The 20,667-nt window shown below is 40.5% G+C and overlaps 1 protein-coding gene across 1 annotated transcript; it reads left to right on the forward strand.

Annotated features, from left to right (window-relative positions):
* The first annotated feature begins 915 nt into the window (after nucleotides 1–915).
* Nucleotides 916–19,675, forward strand: LOC117555534 (synaptopodin-2). The gene is given in 6 exon segments (XM_034230465.1): nucleotides 916–1,180; nucleotides 7,417–7,568; nucleotides 8,837–9,594; nucleotides 10,993–11,627; nucleotides 11,629–13,962; nucleotides 17,467–19,675. Coding segments are annotated over 6 exon segments (4,620 nt in total). The 5' UTR covers nucleotides 916–1,072; the 3' UTR covers nucleotides 18,100–19,675.
* Nucleotides 19,676–20,667: the final 992 nt, after the last annotated feature.

Raw genomic sequence — 20,667 nt, forward strand, 5'->3', positions numbered from 1 at the left:
CTCTGTTATAATTAATATACACCATAGAGTGCTTTTTAAATACATGGATAATGACCGTTGAAGAAAATGATAACTGTTTGACAAAAGTGTTGATTTGCCAAGGATAGTTAAAGTTATAGGTCCACACAACTTGGTGCTATGTCTTGGGATTTGATAAAGAGAAATTAACCCTATACACACAAAAATCAAATGTGCAGTGAGTCTTAAAGTGTGGTCCAGGAACTCCGAGGTTTAAATTAAAATCTCATTTGTACAGCTCCTTTCATTCAGGATAGTGCAGTTTAAAGTGCTCCACAGGTATGACAACCCATGCATAATACAGAACAAGTGACTACATCGACAAAAAGAATAACAAATCAATAATTTGGCTAATTATGACCAATGCACGAGATAGTAATACAAATGTAATAAAATACATACATAACAGTTAAACAATGTGAAATATAAACAAGATTATTAAAAATAAGAATAACATTTTACAAATTAAATAAGTGATTCTTAAAAAAAACATTTTACGACCAAAGAATAAAACAAGTCAAATAAAATGTGTAAAACAAAAATGCCATTGCCCCCTGCCAGTTTTTATGTTGTTGGCTTCATAGTTCAACGAACAATATTTCGATTTTCTCTAAACTCTAAAATAGTGCCTATATCACGTTTTAATAAGATAAATTGTACATCATTATGTTATTGCCACTGCAGGAACTTTTTTTTTTTAATAAGATGGAATCGCATAACATCCTGAAGTTGCTATCTTTAAGACTACCGGATGTACCCTTTTAAGAGGCTTACAATAGTTTTTAAAAGTATCATGTAGTAGTTATTTAGTGTTTATTTGGATGTCATAGCTCGGGTATGTGAATGGTTCCTCACCATAACAAACCAGTTGCACGCGGTTTGAGTAGGCGGGTCCTAGCGCAGTGACGTCTCCTCAGCGGGCTGGACTCCTGCAGGACTCAGAGGATGGGGATTATACAGCTGTGTGCTGGAGGAGGTTCTGCAAAGTGCTGCTGGTCCGGCTGACAGCTCCATGATCTCTCGGTGGAGGTTCGGCTGAGGAGCTGTGTGCAGCATGGGCACCGGGGACTACATCTGCGTGACTCTGCGGGGGGGTGCACCCTGGGGCTTCACCCTGAGGGAGGGAGAGGGGGACACCTACAGACCCTTCCTAATCTCCCAGGTATCTATCCATTTTCCCATCTTTCAGGATTTTAACAGACTTTTGGTATTGATAAGTCATTTCTTCTTCCTGTAAATGCTTTGGTATTTGTGTGGGAAATATCCTAAACATTGTAGAGTATAGTAGTATTTAGTTTGGATACAAGTATCATATGGTTTTGATGTTGAGTAGTTCAAAGATAAATGTTAATTTTCGTAGCAGCGTGTGTGTCGCTGCATTCTTGTGAGCGTTGGCTGTGTTTTGGTGAGAGATTCCTCTGGACCCTTATATGGTCAAGGCCAAGAGAGAGTGTGAAGCTGAGGGCAGAATGATCTGTTATCACTCACACAGACTTTGCAAGAAAGAAAAACATTATTCAGCCAAACCTGAAGAGTGAGGAGTGTGTGCATAATGCATAAATGAAAACAAGCAAAAGTCAGATAAAACTCAGCTGATGTCACTTTAAAAGAGAATTAAAATAACGTCAGAAAGGAGGTTAAGCAAATTATAGATTATTTTATAACTACGCTGCTTTGAATAAATTATATCGTCGTAGCATAATAAACCTTCTATAAGTAGCTGTAAAGTATCTCATTTTCTTATTATGCATTACAATATATTGCAAGGACATCATTTTGAGACAGTATAAATTGAAATGTTTTTATAATGGCATTATTCTATTTAAACAGAACTTGCGAGTACATTTTTCATTCTATTCACATCTTTTTTAACTGTTTACAACCTAATAATCGGCTGTAATTCAGTTCTAACTGTAAACTGTAGGCATGATTTAGTAGGCTAGTCCTTTTGACACACACTGTTGAATCTTATTTGCTTTTTGAACTGCATTCATATGTCTACTTCCTCTTAGTCAATTAGTCAACTAATTGGTGGCTTAGCTCTATGATTTGTTTAGTTGTTGAATAATTAATTAATGTTTTTTTTCATGCTGAATGACTTATTTCTACAAAACGTACACCTCTGCAAAACACAATATTTACAGTTCTTTGTGGAGAAACTCAATTGAATAGATCTGTTCATTATACATTTCTGTGTTAGTCGACATAATTCATTTTTGGATAGCCCTCAATCATTTAATATTCTGTAGTCTGCTTATCTTCTGGCCTACATATCTTCCATGATAATATATTAATTATTTTTGCAGAATATATTGCATTTGTGTAAATGTATAGACGATAAAAACTCCCAATACATTAGGTTACATTCAAAAGTTTTAATGTGCTCTCCTTATATCAAAATGTTTAATGCAGAAATAAAGACAGATGATGCTTTGATATATCAGGCTATGATGTAAATATGCATTGACATAGGTATATGTGCCTTTATCTCTATATATGGTATACCATGCATGTCCAGGAGTGCTCACGCTGTACAGATTCCTCGTCAACCTGTTCTCTGTGTTCTGAACGTGTAAATGTTTTTCTTATGCTGCATTCCTGCGACATCAAAGCTCCTCGAGCAGAGAGCCCGCTGAAAGCTTCCATAGATCCTTCTCAGGACACACTCTACAACTCTAACTGACATTTACTGACATTTTTGTTTGAATATAGATAGTATTTCAACATTTGTTGGCCTGAAATAGTCCTTTCTAACTGAGTAAGTGGACACACATCCCCTGACGCTTCAAAGTAGCTACAACACATGACAGGACATTTAATTGATTCTGGGTAGATTATATCACAATAAAAACAGATGATAAATGTTAGTTGTATGTGATGTTAGTCTCTGTTTCCAAAAGTTGTATTGAACTTTATTAACAAAATGACAAAAAGACAGAACCACAAATGTAGGCTGCAGAACAATTTCAACATTGAATATCTTTCTATCACAGCAATGTGTCCTTTGAGTTTCAAAGCAAGCTTTCAAGACACTTTTCTATCTATATATTCTCTAAATATATTATAACTACAAAATAGCTGCACAAGTGATGATTATTTGGCAAAACAACAGTAAAAGTCTGTCCCCATATTGGTGAATGCCCCAACTTCTATTGTTTCAGTGTTCTTTTTTTCTTAAAACTTGACTCATTTCATTTAATTTCAAACCTTTATTTAACGAGATTGGTCCCATTGAGATCATAGATCTCTTTTTCAAGGGAGACCTGCAGCATATAGGTTCCACATGAAACATAAAACAATAAAGGATATTATACATTATATTTACAGGATACATTTACATACTATTTTCTATTTTTGGACATAATACTGATGTTTTAAGAGTGTCTTGAATACACTGCATATAGGTGATGACCTTTTAAAGTGAAGTAGCTATATGATGCGTCAGTGTTTGGAATCAGGGGTTTAATCCACGTCATCTTGAAGGCATAACTCTGAACATATCTCCAAACTCTTCCTGTTGGAAATACAGAGAGTCTGTTAGCTTAAAGTGTAAAAAGCAAACACACCAACATCCTGACAGATTTTCTTTAGCTGCAGGCTCTCCTGTGTTTTGTAAAGCTTCAGTTGAGTCTAACTGTGTTGTTTTCTGAGAGAAAGTGAATGTTCAGACTGTGCAGTGTTAGGGCACAGGGTATCCACTCCTTAAAGCTTCTCTCCATATAAGGGAGCCATTATGTTTCTTCTTCTTTGGAGTCCTGGCCTCAGTACTAAGTGGATGAGGTCACTTTATTTTTTAAAGCTGCAGAAACTACACAATACAAGACCAATGACCAATACCCCTTCAGAAAAACATGGAAATATTTACAGCTGATGTACAGTGTAATGCTTGTTTTAGTTGTCTCAGCAAAAGTGAAAGTACTTGGATGTAATCTGTTTTAATAAGAAACAGATATCTCTTAAATCCTACCAACAGGATACATGTTGGCCTCCAATTACTGAGGTATGCCTTCTTGGGATGTGGAATGTCAACATGCATCAAATCAGTTAAGGCCAGTGAATAAAGAAAAAGTAATGCAAGTCTGAGACTTCTTAGAAGGTATATAGGGCAGAGACTAACATTATTCTCATTATTATCTAACTTCAACATGACTTTATTTTCTCAAAGTGATGTGTCTGAACGTCTTTTGTTTTGTCAGTCAAAAACATATAGATATTCACTCTATTATAATATGAAACAGAAAAAATTGCAAATCTCCATGATTGAGAGGCTGTATATTGTTATTTGCGCATTTCACTTAACATCTAATAAAAATACAAATTTACAATTTTTTTAAAATTTAAAACATTTTTAGTGCATATTTAATTTAAATTAAATATTTAATCTGTAATCAATTTGATCTGGTTATGTTTTTTATATTCTAAAATAAGCCAACCAAATTCGATGCAGCAAAAATACACGATTAAAAAAAAGTAATTGGGGAAGAAAGTATTCTGATTTTAAAAACAGCATTTAAAGACATTTGCATGAAAAATGACTTTTAATCATTTATCTATAATAAAAATAGAAGATTATATATAAAGGACGCAATACACTTTTCGCAGCTAGTTAAAACTAATTCAAATTACTCAATTACTTACTATTATTGTTCCTAGTATCTTGTAATAAAAGGGGTCTCCCTCTGCCCGGGTTACGTATCTCACCCTTCACACACAGAGCAGAGAGGGCTCTTGTTGCAGATGTGTCCTAATAGAACATCAGAGGAACCTTATTAAGCTGCCAAGCAAACAGCAAAATGCCATAGCTTCCCTCATTCAGAGGCGAGTAAACAAAGTGCTTCACTGCAGATTTTAGAATTGTGTTTTTCAGCAAAACATCCACATCCTGGTCCCGGAGAAAGCATTGACCTCAGACTGTGCTAGTTTCTCCTCTTTCTATTTGCCTTCATGTAAACAAATTAAGACCAACAGCTTTATATTGAGATGATATATTTGTGAGTTCAGTGTTTCTGGCTCAGAGCGCTCTGTCTGTGCCAGCTGGACTTCAGCGTAAACATATTAATATTTATATTTATTTAGGCTTCTTAATGGCCTTCCTCCAATCTGAATTAAGAAATGTTTTGGCAAAAGTGTGTTTGCTCAAGTTAAAATTAAAAACATTTGAATAAACTCTCTAAAACAATATAATTCAGCAAAATGCTGTGCTATGTGTTTGCAAAGAGTTTATAACGCTTTGCAGGGGTAGGCTAAAGCTGATAAAAATCACTTATGACGTTTTTTGTTGTTCATTGTCCATAACAAATAAAAAACTAAAACAACTAAAGTAAACTCTCTGGCCTTTCAAAATGTTTCCCTCCACACACACAAAAAAAAAAGTATAAATCTTTACTAACACTGGCCTGGCTGTCTGGTAATAAAAGAAAACTTGAACTCAATGAGTAAATAAAACATTAAATGTAACCGTCCTCCCAAATGCTACCTGTAAGGCAGCTTGAAAATATGTTCCCCAAAATGTAAAAACGTAATTGCTTAAAGCTGTGAGGTCAGGAACTGCCGGCAGCTATGTGCACACATTATGCACGCCTGTATTTCCTGTGATTTTCTGTTGTGTTGAAGCCTATTAAACAGATAATTTGAAAATGGGCAGCCCAGGATAAGGTTGTAATTACGGCCCCACATGATGTCAGAGGTAAATCCTGCTAATCAGGGACTTGTTGGAAATCACTTTATTTGAAAAAGCAGTTTTTCCTCTCCTGACACCTTCAGTGGTTTGCTATCCTTTCCTGCTTCTCTTTACCAGCAGCACATGACAAACTCCTGTGCATGTCTCTGTGTTGCGAGGAGAAAACAACACATGTTTCCCCTCCTTTTTTGGAGGTTGCTTCCAGAAAACCGTCCTCCCTGTAATGAGGTGTCCCAATGGACCAGCTCACAGGCCGCCTTATAGGGCCTGCATGCACTCTGTTAACTCTTAAAAACTCAGATGGAGTCACAGATTTACCAGCTCAATAAAGTCACTCGTAAAATATTTTTGTATGTATAGCGAGGTAGACTTGTTTCATTGCCTCAGACTCATGGTTTAAGGTAGTGTAGATGTTGGCAAACTGCAAAAAAAGTTGGTCGGTTTTGCATATGCAAAGTATTGAAAGAAAAAAACACAGACAGATAGAGAATGGTTTCAATGAGATTGGTTTTAATGTTGTTCTGCTGTGGTTCTAAATCTGATTCCTTTGAAATTGGTGCAACTTGGTAAATTGTGTCGTGTTTTAGGTGCCAACTGCCGTCTTTCTAAGCTTATTCACTTAGAAAAGGGAATCTCTTCCTCTAGCAGCAAGACATGTTTGTGTTTGTTTGCATTGCCATCTTGTGGCAGGAACTCCAAATGAATACATTTGTAAGGAGAGGATTGTGCAAAAAGACTGGGTTTTACTTAACATTTTAATTTAGTAAAATAGTAGACTATTTTTCCTAAACCTACACGAAATTATTGTGACAAAAACAATTGTTCACCTGCACAAAATGAATAGAAGGGAAGAGAGGTTTGTTGAATCCAAAATAAATACATTATAGATGTCATGCTGATGGTGGTAAAATACCATCTAGTGTTGAAACATTGTTATGCAGTAATCAATCTCAAGAAATCAGGAAACTTCTCTTGTGTAGAATTTACGGGGTATTTCTCCTTATTAAATGGTCCTATCAGCAGAGCATTGTATAGGCCGCAGGAACCAATTACAAGGGAACCATCAGTCATTACTTCAACTGTATGAAGAGCTGCCCTTTAAATATGATTGTGCAGAGCTAGCCTTTAGAAATATTATGCAGCAGCTTGATGAAAAGACAATGTAAAATTACATGTATTTATCATTTTGCAGCTTCAAAATTGGTAACGTTGATTGTGCATTTAGTAAATTGTTGCAATTACTTAACTATACAATGCCTCCCTAGGGAAAATTTTGTTTTTTTATTTGTAATGATTTTGATCGCGTTGGCTTATTTATGCATAGGACATAAATGTTGAAATAAAATAAAGGTCTTACTGAAGAAATTTGAAGTTGTTAGAATTACATCTGTAGGTGGAGTTTGTTAAAATGCTTCACTGAGAAGTAGAATACTTTGCTCATATGAAATTACAATTTGTTTATAACCTAGAAAACAGTCTTACCAGATAGAAATGTATTTGTGACAGGGATCTGGTCCAGAATGTTCTGTATTTTGAAATCAGTAGCCATTGGCAATATGTTATTTATGATGAACATAGGCTGAGCTTACTGTTACTTTATAATAGACTTGACCTGTGTCCTGACGATGAACACTGACTATGATTTATGACACTGATTTATGTGATATGCTTGTTTTTCTATCTATTTTGTCCTCTTACTTAAATGTTTTCCTCCCCAGGTGGAAGCTGAAGGTCGTGCCTCCCTGGCTGGAGTGTGTGAAGGTGACGAGGTGGTGTCACTGAACGGAGAGCCGTGTGCTGATCTCACTCTGTTACGAGCCTGTGCATTCATCGACACATCCATCGACTGTCTGCAGCTGCTGCTCAAAAGGTAGGGCCACAAATCACCTGTTAGATTAACGATAGAGAGTTCAGTAACATGACAGAATATGTGTATCAGGACCACTGAGCCATGCAGACTGCAGCAATGCAAACATAATTGTTGCACCTCCGTATTAGCATTTAGATAGCATGTTGTTTTATGACCTGTGGCCTGTAGCATGGCACAATGACTATATGCAAGTGCAATCATGTCTGTGTGTGAATGAATCTGTGTCAGTCAGGCTGACCTTCCGCTGGCGATACAGATTTGTGTGTCTGATTGACGTGCAGCTGCTCAGCTATTACTCAGACAAAGTGTTTATCAGGGGGACGTGTCCTCAAAAGGGGCATATGTGTCTGCATTTAAACTGCAGAGGGACATACAGTTAAAGTTTCATTTAGTAGTAGTAGTAGTAGTAGTAGTAGTAGTAGTAGTAGTAGTAGTAGTAGTAGTAGTAGTAGTAGTAGTAGTAGTAGTAGTAGTAGTAGTAGTAGTAGTAGTAGTAGTAGTAGTAGTAGTGGTGGTGGTGGTGGTAGTGCAGGATTTTTATTAGTATAGTTTATGTGCGACTCTTATCTCTGTAGACTTGTAGACGGATGACCTCAGTTTATCAAAATGTATTATCATATGTCTTTCCCATTTGGAAAAGATTAGCACTCACTGACGTCTAATCAATGTACATTTAATAATTGATGTCGGGATAATGAGTTTCTGTTGTGCTATTCCTTACTGACCTTGAAAGTGGAAATTAGGCAGAGCGATGGTGAAGCGTGATTATTTTCCTCTTCAGTGACCGGAGCCTTTCATTTAGCTCGCTGCATGAACATTAAATCTACTTGATTACTTTGACAACTTCATCAATGGGAGACAAACTTTACTTCATCAACAATCAAATGGCTCCATTACTCATTATGCATTGCTTATTCAAATGATATTGTAAATATGAGGACATCACACCTGTCTTTTAATGGGAACATCTAAATGGAAATAATGAATGGGATGGTTCATAGGAAGAAAATATATGTTGTATTAATCTGAAAAGTTCAAAAGTCTACAGTTCTGTTTAATTAAGTTGAAGTGATATCTCTTATTGATATTAAAAGTGAAAGACTACAGGCATACATTTTTTTTTTACATGCTCTGGTCAATTTGGAGATTTCTAGCTAGTGAAAAGTTAGACATTTTACCCTGTTCATCTGTAGCATCTCCCCTTATGACTAACTTGGAAAATGAAAAGTTTCACCACTCTCTTTCTGTTCTCCCCTGTCCTCTGAAAGATCCTGCATCGTCCCATCAGAAGAATATGAATCAGAAGAGACACACGCTGCAGAGAGGGACTCCTCTGGTGAGGCTGTAGAGAGCACCACCCTCCACATCTTCCCCCCACAACACAGGTCCCAAAGCCCGAGGGAGATCTACATATCCGAGGCCCAGGACGAGACCTGCTATGGGGACACAGAGTTTCCCAAGAGTCCCCAACTGCTTTGTACCCAGCTCCATGCTCCCTCGTCTGATGATCAGAAAGGTCCTATTCTCAAGGGAAATGAAGAACGGCAATGCTTCTCCCCTGGGAACATGGTGGAGCTCCAGGTGTCCCTGTCTGAGTCAACTTTGGAGGATGTGGGCTGCTCCTCTCTGGGGAGTGCTATGGGGATAGAGGGGGAACTCTCCAACAGAGAGGCTGTCCAGGAGATCCACACCACCAGCATAACGTCGCACTATGTCCCACGGCCTGCCAGGGAGCCGTTCGGACAGCACGGGGTGGTGCTCAGCTCCCCGTCCATGCTGGGGCAGGTGGAGGTCATTGTGCAGCAGCCAGACGCATCAGGAACAAGGAGGAGCATCTCCAGGGTGGGAGGCCCTAGGGTCAGTGGGTCCCAAAGTGAAGGAGAGGGAGGAGGAGGGCCCTGTGAGGGAGTTCCTGGGTGTTTCACTGTCTCATTTCCCTCAGAAGAGGCGACAGCAGCAGAAGAGCAGGACTCAGAGACTGAGGGGGATCCAGACAAACCCAACAAGCATCGGGCAAAACATGCCAGTAAGTACCAGGAAGTATTACCCTTTTTTCACTGTGTGTGAGTACTAAACTATTCGTGAAGGAGGGGCCTGCAGGCTAATAGGTCAACACTAAATTGCATTTGTGCACAACATGTGTGCATTCCAAGTGGGAGTGTGTGCTGCTTAAAATAGTGCGTGTCTCTTAATGCAGTTGGAGGTTGGCACTCATTCCTTCACAGAAGCAGATACTTCCGTGTTTTAAACCTGAACTACAACTGAATCACGGCGATAGTACAGAGACACAGTGCAGATAGGATGGTGACAGTCAACAAAAGCTAGATATATAGAATCAATGGAATTGATTACATGTAAGAGGCTGCTTTACTTTATAAAAGATCTATCCATTTGAAGAGGCCGGATGATGAATGTGGATACTGAGGCGCTGGTTAGAAGACGTAAATATAACCGGAGCACGCTGATGATGCCTGCAGAAGGGGCTCTTTGACAGACACCAGCATGTGCTCCACTGGCCCGTTACCTGATCCCCTCAAACTGGCTGCTTTAACTGAGCTAAAAAAGTGAGTCAGTTGTTCACTCCCGCTGTCTACTCCACCTTCAGGTTTGTCTTGCAGGAATATGAAAAAGGAAACCTTCTTATTATTTTAATTTTAGCTTTGCATTGTTGGTTAGAATGGCTTTGTTTTGTGAGTGTGGCAGCTTTAAGAAGAGCAGAAGGTTTTAAGTTGGCAGCATGTGAACTCACAGATAAGGAAGTCAAGACGTTCCTCTTGAATGTATTGCATGCAGGCTATCTTTAATCTTTCTCAGTTCCTATTCCTGGATACTTTATGGGAAAGAGCAACTGATTTAATGTAGTTCATTGTCTGTGAATGAATAAGGGTATTAGACATGGGTCAGAGGATTTAATGATTGCTATATGGGTTAATGTTTTATATTAAACTGACTGTACAAATTAGGACAGTATACAGCTATAGGTAGAAATGTAAAGGAAAGAGTTAATGGCTTAGATTAGTTGTGTTATATTATTTTATAACATGGTTCATTTACAGCACTTATAATCAATTGTTAGTCTGTTAATATATCTGCTTCTGCTTTAAATATGAATATTTGGTATTTTTAAAACGTATTTTTACAGAAGAGTGTTGTAATCAATGTAATATTACACACTGGAACGAATTGCTTTGTGACCTGCTTAACTTTGGTTCGAAACTTAATTTTGTCATCTGTCACCATGTTGTTTATGCAAGCTCTATTTTTACTCTTCAGATGAGTGATAACAGTAATGGAGTTTATATAATGACCTAATATGTTCTTTTCGGACAGACATTCAGGAGCAGCATTTTATAATAAACAAAAGGTTAGGATTCGTAGCATTTTGATTGATTTCCCTAACCCTTGAACTTTCTTCTCTACACAGGGCTCAGGCGCAGCGAGAGTCTTTCTGAAAAGCAGGTGAAGGAAGCCAAGTCCAAATGTAAACGTATTGCTCTCCTTCTGTCGGCTGCTCCGCCTAACCCCAACAACAAGGGGGTGTTGATGTTCAAGAAACATCGGCAGAGGGCCAAGAAATACACACTGGTGAGCTACGGCACAGGAGAAGACGAACCCGAGTACAGCGACGAAGAGGACGAGGATACACAGGAAACCCACACTGTTGAATTTACCCTTGTGGCTCCAAACGGTTCTGAAATAGACAAGCACTTCCTCACTAATGCCCAAAGTGGCAAAAGTGTGCTAACTATCAACTGGGACAAGGGTCTTCTGGAGATTGAAAGGAACCTGAAAAACGGAGCAGAGATGGAATGTTTGCCTGACACACAGGGCAAGGGGGCAACAATGTTTGCCCAACGGCGTTTAAGGATGGATGAGATTTCTGCTGAACATGATGAGCTCAGGCGCCAGGGGATACCCGTGGAAGCAGTACCGTTGATTGAAAAGAAGATAGAGGAGCACACTTCCATGCAGTCCACAACAGAGGGCCATGCTTATATGGATGTAAATATACACCAACAAAGCCAACAACAACAACAACAACAACAACAACAACAACAAACAACAACAACAACAACAACAACAAGAGTACCAGCAATATCAGGAGCAGCAGTACTATGAGCAACAACAGAACTACCAACAACAACAACAACAACAACAACAACAACAACAACAACAACAACAACAACAACAATACCAGCAGCAGCAGCAGTATGAACAGCAGCAGCAGTATGAACAACAGCACTATCAACAGCAGCAAATGTATCAGCAGCAGCGAGAATTTCAAGAGCAACAGCAAATGCAGCACTATTCTACAAACATCAATGGCACAGTGCAACATCAACACAGTGAAATCCAGAGTTCTTTCAGTAATCCATCTGCAAAGCCTTTCGCTGCAGAAAACATGGCGGCTGTTCCTTATTCTCCCGCAATGAGTGGGACCAATCAAGATTCTGTGGGCCAAGGGGAGCAGATAGCCTCCCGGGATGAGCGCATTGCTACCCCTGCGAGCCGGACTGGGGTTTTGTCTGACGCAAGGAGAAGAAATGCTGGTAAGCCTATGTTCTCGTTTAAGGAAGCACCTAAAGTATCGCCTAACCCAGCACTGCTAAACCTCCTCAACAGAAAGGATAGGAAGTTGGGTTTTGAATCAGGAGGCGAGGAAGACTACCTTAGCCTTGGGGCTGAGGCTTGTAATTTCCTGCAATCTCAACAAATTAAACATAAGGTTCCTCCACCTGTGGCTCCAAAGCCTGTGATCGACCCCAACTCTCCTCCTTGGACACCGCAGATAGAAATGATCAACCAGGAGATGCCTCAACAAGCTGAAAATAGTGTTTTCACACCTGCTCTAGCCCCCACCATAGAGACAACCCCTGCTCCAGAACTAGAGCCAACCCCTGCACCTGCCCCTGAGCCCTCCCCCCCTCCGGCCCCCCAGGAGACTCCTGCCAGCAATCCCACTGTGGAACAGCCCACATGCGCTCTACAAGAACCTGAAACTCAACAGCCTCTGCAAGTGACGGCTCAGGAGGAAAATGGTCATACGAATTGTCCCCCGCAGCATGAGCTTGCTCCTTGCTGGGCTCCAGCACAAACAGAGGCACAACAACAGCCACCTACCAATTCTTGGCCTCCAGCTCAAGTGCAGCCCGAGGTACCACCTCAAAGTCAGTCGCCACCCCAGCTACCTTGGGTGACACCTCTACCTGCACAGACCCAAGTACAGCCTCAACCTCCTACAAATAATTGGAACCCTCAAATTCAGCCAGCATGGACCCAACCTCAAGAGCAACCACCATCTCATCCTCAGGCTCAGCCCCCCTGGACACACTCTCATGAGCAGCCAAATATGCCGCAGTCACAACCACCTTGGGGTCAACCCCAAGAACCAATGCAGCAGCAGCAACCCCAGGCTCCATGGGCACAACCATCACAGACAGACTCTCAGCCTCAACCGCCATGGATGCAACAACTGCAGCAGAAACCCCAAGCACAACCTCCTTGGGCTCAACCGATTCAAACTGAATCTCTGCCACAGCAGCCATGGGTTCAGCAACCACAGCATCAGGCACCACAACCAGCATGGCCACAGGCTCAAGCACCATGTCAGCCTCAACCACCTTGGGTCTCAGCTCCACCTCAACAGCAGCCTCAAATTAATGCATGGCCTCCATCACAAACTCAAGCCCAAGTTCAGCCACCTTGGATCCAAGCAGCCCCATCACAACTTCCTGCGCAGCCTCAAGCCATCGTGAATCCATGGATGCCAGTACCAGCCCAGGCTCAGTCCCAACCATCATGGGCCCAGAACCCTACAGAACCTGCTCAGCCACCCATTAATTCTTGGGCCCAAGAGCAAAATCTGACCCAACCTCAACCCCAAAATCAACCGCCTTGGGCTCAACCAGGTCCACCACAGCCAACGTCACAGCCAAACTGGCAACAGTCCTCTTCTCTACCACAGCCACCGATTAATACATGGCCTCAACCTCAGACACCTGTGAATGCCTGGGCACCACAGCCACAGCAAACACCTGTGAGTGCTTCCACAACAATGGTAAACACTCAGCCTTCACCAAAACCTTGGCAACCACCACACAATCTCCCACAAGCAAGGAGCCCTCCAACTCCACCACAGCGAATGCACTCTTTCAACATCAGTCAACATTCTTCATCTCCCATCAACCCAATGGCGAGTGTCTTAAACCCAGCAACCCAGGGTTCATCTTGTGATATGCCAGCCGTCAGAGGGAAAGGAGCTGATATGTTCGCTAAGAGGCAGTCTCGTATGGAGAAATATGTTGTGGACTCTGAGACTGTGGAAGCAAACAAGGCAACCCGGGCACCATCACCAGTTGCATCCTTACCAAATGAATGGAAATACACATCTAGCGTACGTGCTCCTCCTTCACGATCATACAACCCTATTCTGTCCCCTTGGAATCCCCCATCAAAGCAGCCCCCTTCCACTAGTCCTACAATCAAAGCCAAGAAAAAAGACCAAGGGAAACCAAAGCCTGCCCCTAAACCCCTCAATGTAATAGATGTTATGAAGCATCAGCCCTATCAACTCGATTCCTCACTCTTTACTTTCGGCCCAGCAGTAGAGGCTGCCAAGGCAGCTCAAGCTAAGCTAGAGTGTTCACCTCCTAACCCACCTGTTGAAACCCAACCAATTAGATATGATCAGATGGCCCCCGTCCAGCAAACTGGACCATATAATACCCTTTACCCCCAGCAAGGCTATGGGATGCCAATGCAGCCCATGATGCATGATGGCCACTACCAGCAACACCCAGCTAATATTTATCCCCCCTCCAACCCTTATCAACAACCCCCTGCTGGTCCATACCAGCAACCTTATAACCAACAGTATCAGCAACCTGGCCCCCCTGCTTATCATCCCCAAGCTCCTCAGTCTCCAAACCAACCGTACCAACATCCCCCGCAGCCCCCGCAGGCCCCTTACCAACCAGCTAACAGCCCGCCTTACATGGCAGCGCCCTCAGTACCTTGCCAACAGCAGCCTCCCAGTAGCTTTGTTGTTTCTAGCTTTACTGTAGCTGCAAGGCCTGAATCTGCATTAGGTGGCCCTGCAGCTGCTCCTAAACCTAAGTTCATGGCAAAAAAGAGCTCAGCTCAGGTGTGGAAGCCTTCAGCAGATAAAGAGTGATTTTGGTACAATCACCACATGCTTGAGTCAAAGGGTTGGTGCTCTTGTAATCCACTGCAAGGTGGACTATTTTGAGCACATGAACTTGCGTTTGCGATCTTTATATCCACCTCTTGTCATAGTACAGAGCTTGGTGGTTTTCACAGTTTTAAAGGCTAATGCAAATCACAACATAACAACAAATAAGTAAGAGTGGGATGCAAGTATATCTTACCGGACACAAAGGACCCAAAATGACCTTGACATGTTTATAAAGCAGGTACATTTTTACGTGTTTATAGAGAAATTACTATAAAACATACTTTTATGACAAATGATCTAAAGTGGTGGTAATATATGAATGTAGGGGAGCAAGATGCTCAGTAAGAATTGAAAGAAAGGAGTAATGGAAAAAATGAATCAGAAGGGAATGATAGCGGACGGTGACAACAGGAATTCGATTTTTGAAAAGAAGAAAATTGCTAATTGTGTCAAATCTTATTAAGGACACAATGATCTGTGAAGTGTAATGATACCAAGCAGAAGGATACATTTGCTATGTCAGAGTTCACAGTTTTAAGTAAAGTCAGCAAAGAGAATACAGCAATACATAAAGTAACTAGCACTGACTTGCCTAAACTTCAAATGTTAGATGTTATATTTTAGTGGCTTTTACGTCACGTCAACTAAAGTGGGTGAGTTTTATTTTAAGCTTCTCCCCAGCTGTTGCATCATGTTAGGTACTATATTTAAACTGCCTCATGGGAGGAGTGCTGAGGTCCAGAGATAGTAAGCTTACATTTCAAATTAAGCCAGTGAAAGCTACTATACCTCAGGCCTGGATAAGAGAAATATAGTATTACCAAATGTAGTTACACTCTTCCATACATATTCTCTGGCTTTTGTATAATATAGATAGATGATCCACAAATGAAGAATTATTAAAAAAGACAACCAGCCCATTGATGTTCACAAGTATTTTGCTGCTTTTGTTTTTTAAGTTATTTTCTTTTTCCTTTTCCTTTGTGTGTTTATCTTTTTTGTGCACTTTCTGTATGATTCACTACAGTGCCATTAAAATGTCTTTCATCCTTGGTTGGCTTTCCTTTCTTTTGTCCTTTGAGTATGCTTTTTGGTTTTCAACTATTTCTAGTCTCTTTCCTTTTCATGTTGCTGAATTTCACCGCTTACTCCTGATGCACTATACATACCTATAATTAGTTATTAAAAAAAGGAATAAATAGTTATTGTCAGACAAAGAATTCGGCTGCATTTAATCAGTTGCTTCTCAAGTACCATCACATTAGACTAACACTTATATTATCTTTTTGCAAAAGCAGTCAAATGAGTTTTCAACAATAAAAAACAGTTTGTAGTCTATAAAGGGCTTGTTAACGTCGGCCAGAATCACCTCATTATCCAAATCACCGACTTTAAAAGCTTACCAAGGTGAATGCTTGAAAAGCACATTCCTGCAGAATGACTAACTGATGATGCATTCATGAAGGATATTATTAGACTGCTGGCTTCAATGGGTGCAGGCGACCTCATTGGACAATTCTGGAGGTCAAGTGAGTGGTCCCTTCTGAAATATATATCCATGCTGTCATGCATTTTCAGAGAGAGCAGTTATTTTCTAAGGTTAGAATTGGCATATACATCTAATTGTTTATCTCAGACATAAATATAATCATGAAAGAAAAAATAAGACCACAACTGGTTTGGGGAACCAGCTGAGACCATGGTTCCCCAAAGAAAACCATATTATAAATTAGCATTAAGAGACTATTTACCACCTGTCTCAAAACAAAAGCATCCACATATTACTCTTGAAACGCTCAGCTCCATTTCTGAGATATAGTTTATGTGAAAATCTGCAGAGTGGCAGCATGGTGATGATGATGAACAATGTCAAGCAAATATACAGTATCACTGTTTCATAATTTTCCTTCAGTAGAATGAAAATATATCCGTAGATCATCCACTAATCTACTCATCGCTTCCTGTGTCTGCTCTAATCCAGGATAAAACCGCCACAGGCTCTTTAGGCCTCAAGTACAGCAGGAGTCAGCAGAGCATTTATTCCCTCTGCACTCATTCAGCTACATTCTTTTTATGACTGCACTCTCCCCTATTCTCTTCTTTCATTTCCCCTGGCTGTCTACTGATCTTACACATCTTTCACCAGATGATGGCAGCACTGCCTTTTCGGATAGTCTAATAACCACTGTGTGTTTAGTCAGAAACAATAAAGGAGCTTTGTTACCCCACACGACCCTTAGCTTTCTGCTCTAATGGAAATGTTAGTATTGAGCATTTATATGTTTCACAATCTCATCGACTAACTATCAAAGTACTGCTGCCCGGCACAGCAGTTCTAATGAAAACAAGCTGATTGTGGTGTATTCTGAGAAGCATGCACTCTCACAGTGGGTTGTTCTGAGAACAACTGTTTGGACAAGTACTGAAGCACTGTTGTGGAGGCTTACTGTAGAATAGACAATTAAAGTTCAAAAAACAAGTTTACTAGGCCTTTAGCATTTAACATTCTATTGTCAATTCTTAACACTGCTCTAATATTTACACACAACAATAAAACAGAGAACAAAATTAGACATGTATTTATCACTGTTGAGTATGAAAGCCTCTGACAGAAATGTGTTGAGGGCTACTTTGTTTTCCAACGTTTTGCAAGCCAAACAGAAATTAACCCTTAGTAAAACATGTCTGCTTCATTCTTTGCAGGCTTTTGGCAGGAGCTACTCTCTCTCCCCTCTAGCCAGAGTGCCATCCATGGGCCAGCAGTCAGTGTCTGCTGCCTCCCAAAAGCCTCAAGCTCGGGCCTCCACCGCCCCCCCGACAAGCCAGACATCCTGGCTAGAGAAGGGGCGCAGACCCATCATGCCCTGGGAGGCCGCCTCCCGGCACCCCCTGGGCCTGGTGGATGAAGCATTTTGTCTCCAGAACCTCCATCAGAGCCTGGCCACAAACATACGCCTGGCAGCCCAACGCAAGAAGCTGCCCGAGCCGCCGGCAGAGTGGAAGGCCTGCTCGTCATACCAGGCCCCGCAGAGGACCGGCAGCCAGACCTGGAGCCAGAGCCAGAGCCGAACTCAGAGCCGGGGCCCGCTACCGTGGTTTGGGTCCCTCACAAGGAGCTCTGCCCCGGTTCCGGCAGAGCCTGCTGGGTACAGGTCTCTCCCCAGACAGTGGCAGCCTCAGACGGCAGTCACTCAGGAACCCCTGGGGTCCTCGGGGTCCTCCTTCATGTTCAACAGAGCCACTGAAAAAAAAACGTACAAGTCTGTGTACACCGGCAAACATCTGGAGCTGGAAGCGGTAGGATCCTTTGATGGGCAAAATCCAAACTTTCACTAAATGCATTTACTTTAATTCATTTGAACAGTTTCAGAGTGAGCTCTTAAATAATTAAGTGGACGTTTGGAAAGATGCTGTTAAATATCTAGTATGAAATACATTTTGCATGCCATAATGAAATGTGAAAAGTGAGGGTTAGGAAGATAATTAGGATCTGGCATAAGGGAAAATGCTTTCGGTTGATTTATTCTCAAAGGTTTAGTATCAATATTTTGACTTTTATTCTCAAAATGGAAACATTTTTAAATGCTTCCACCCATTTTTTGCCTTTTTTCTTGTAAAGGAGATGATTATGCTAACAATATATTGAGACTTAAAAATAATTTATGTTGTATTTACTAGCAATTGTGTAGTTTGGTAAATACTCTGAAGTGGGTTCATCAGATGAGGTAACAGCATGTTGTTTAGATTGGATAGAATGAGTTTGAATGGACATGTTTATTTCAAAATAAGTGGGAAGATTTTATGGATTGTTAAGTAAGAGTTTATCTGGAGATAATTATTGAATGTTTAGTTTATCTTTCAGAAGATATGTAAGGATGAAAGATAGTAAAACAGTGAGCCCCACCTACCAGAAAGCTGAAGTGAAGATTATCCCTTAAATAGTTTGTTCTGAGATTTTGGATTTTCTGTTCATTTCTTATGTAGATGTTAGTATTTAGTGTGCCGTGATTGTGCACCTGCTGATTTTAAGTGATTTTGAATCTATACAATTGGAGAATGAGTTGCTGTTTCCAGGTCGGCTAAACATTTCACTGTCAGAATCCAATTAGTTTGCTTAAAACTTGGGGAAAGGTTAGTGCTATAACTCAGCATGTTGTGTGAGCTCTAAAATACATTCACTTATTCACCAGGTGAATTTTAATTAAACCATGGAAGATGAAAAGCTGAAATTAAGGCATTTTTTAACGTTCCCTAGGATTGTTTGGTAACTCGTTCTAAGAGGGATGGGTTACTTGTCTTGGGTTTACTTTACTGGCACTGGGTGAATTGCTTAGGATCTGTAATGAGTTGCTTTATTTTAAGCTATTCCAAAGAGTGTACATAATGTCCTAATGTGATTCTCACCGAGCAATCTCATAACCGTAAATAAGGTTTATCACGCAGCATTGTGTTGTTTGAGGCAATGCAGTGTAATCATCAAAGATAAACGCATTGTGGCCATAACACAAAACCAGTAATCATTTCTGTTTTGATATGAATTCACATAAAGTAGAATAAATACAACCGAATCGCACCATTTCACAAATCGCCCAGTGTGTTTGTGCTCTTTGCTTTTTATTCCGAGCATGACGTTCTTTGGCTCCGAGCCATTTGTTGCTCTCTGTACCATCCCATGAAGCTGTTTGTATGATGTGTTGTCTTCAACAGTCACTGCATATCCAGTAAGGGGGAGGAGGGGTGGGGGTTGTTCCCATGGTGACAACCAGTTACATAACTACAGCGGGTATCTACTGTAGCATTGCAAACAAGATAAGGACACAGTGAGTGATGATAAACATGCATTATTTCCCTAATAATTGATACAAAAATACTATTAAAGTGGTGGATTGACAGTGTGCACACATTTTAAGAAGTTATTGTTGTGTCTGAAGTTTGTTTGCAGCTTTCTTCATGATCCCCCCCCCCCCCCCCCCGCTGGGTGCTGCTGCTCAACCTACCTGCCTTTATTTATCTCTTTAACCAACTTAAATAACATTTACCAAGGTCAATTGCAACATTATAATGGATTAAAAAGTGAGTGCACCCCATTAGGCCTGTGTGCCTCCTATATCACATGATGCCATTTTAAACTAATAGTATGTGACTACCCTGCAGGCCCTGAGGGGGGGCATGTTCCCCACACTATGGCCCTGCATATATTTACCTGTAAGCTGTGCACTGATGAAGACAACTGCAGATAAAACTGATTTATTTGTGATGTTAAAGCTTTGTCAGTGCTTTCAAAGAGTGCTTTCAGCCCGAGGTGCTTTTCCAATGTTGCAAGATTGCAACAGATTATTGATCTCTTTAGATGCAAATAGTTATAATTACAATTTGTATTTTTTCCACATATGAAGCACAATATATAAACTGGATGTTGTGTTAGAATAATCACTTTCAGACAAATCAATGAATGTTTACGTTGGTTATGCGTGCGTTCATGATAGATCATTTGGGTTTACAGAAGATGGATGTCTAACCCTTTGATGGTTTTATTAACATTTATCATGAACGTAACATGTATTCATACCTCTATTTTCTAATCTGATCTTAAAACATTGTCATCCACGCTTAATGAACTGCAGAAGTACCCCATTAAGTTATAACTGCTACAATTTGTCAACTGATCAAATAGAAAAAGAATCACCACCTATTTTAAGGATCGATTAATTGTTAAAGTAATTTTTCATCCACATTTTTAAGAATGCTTCTCTGTTGTATATCATATAAAAGTGAGATTCTGAGTACATTTAAAGACATCACCTTGGACTTCAAGAAAATGGGATGGACTCTTTCTGACATTTCATACACCGCGCCAACAAGAAATAATGTAATCTAATAATGCAGATTGATCTAATGTAAATA

The sequence above is a fragment of the Gymnodraco acuticeps genome, unplaced genomic scaffold (assembly GCF_902827175.1).
Source record: "Gymnodraco acuticeps unplaced genomic scaffold, fGymAcu1.1, whole genome shotgun sequence".
Taxonomy (NCBI): Eukaryota; Metazoa; Chordata; class Actinopteri; order Perciformes; family Bathydraconidae; genus Gymnodraco; species Gymnodraco acuticeps.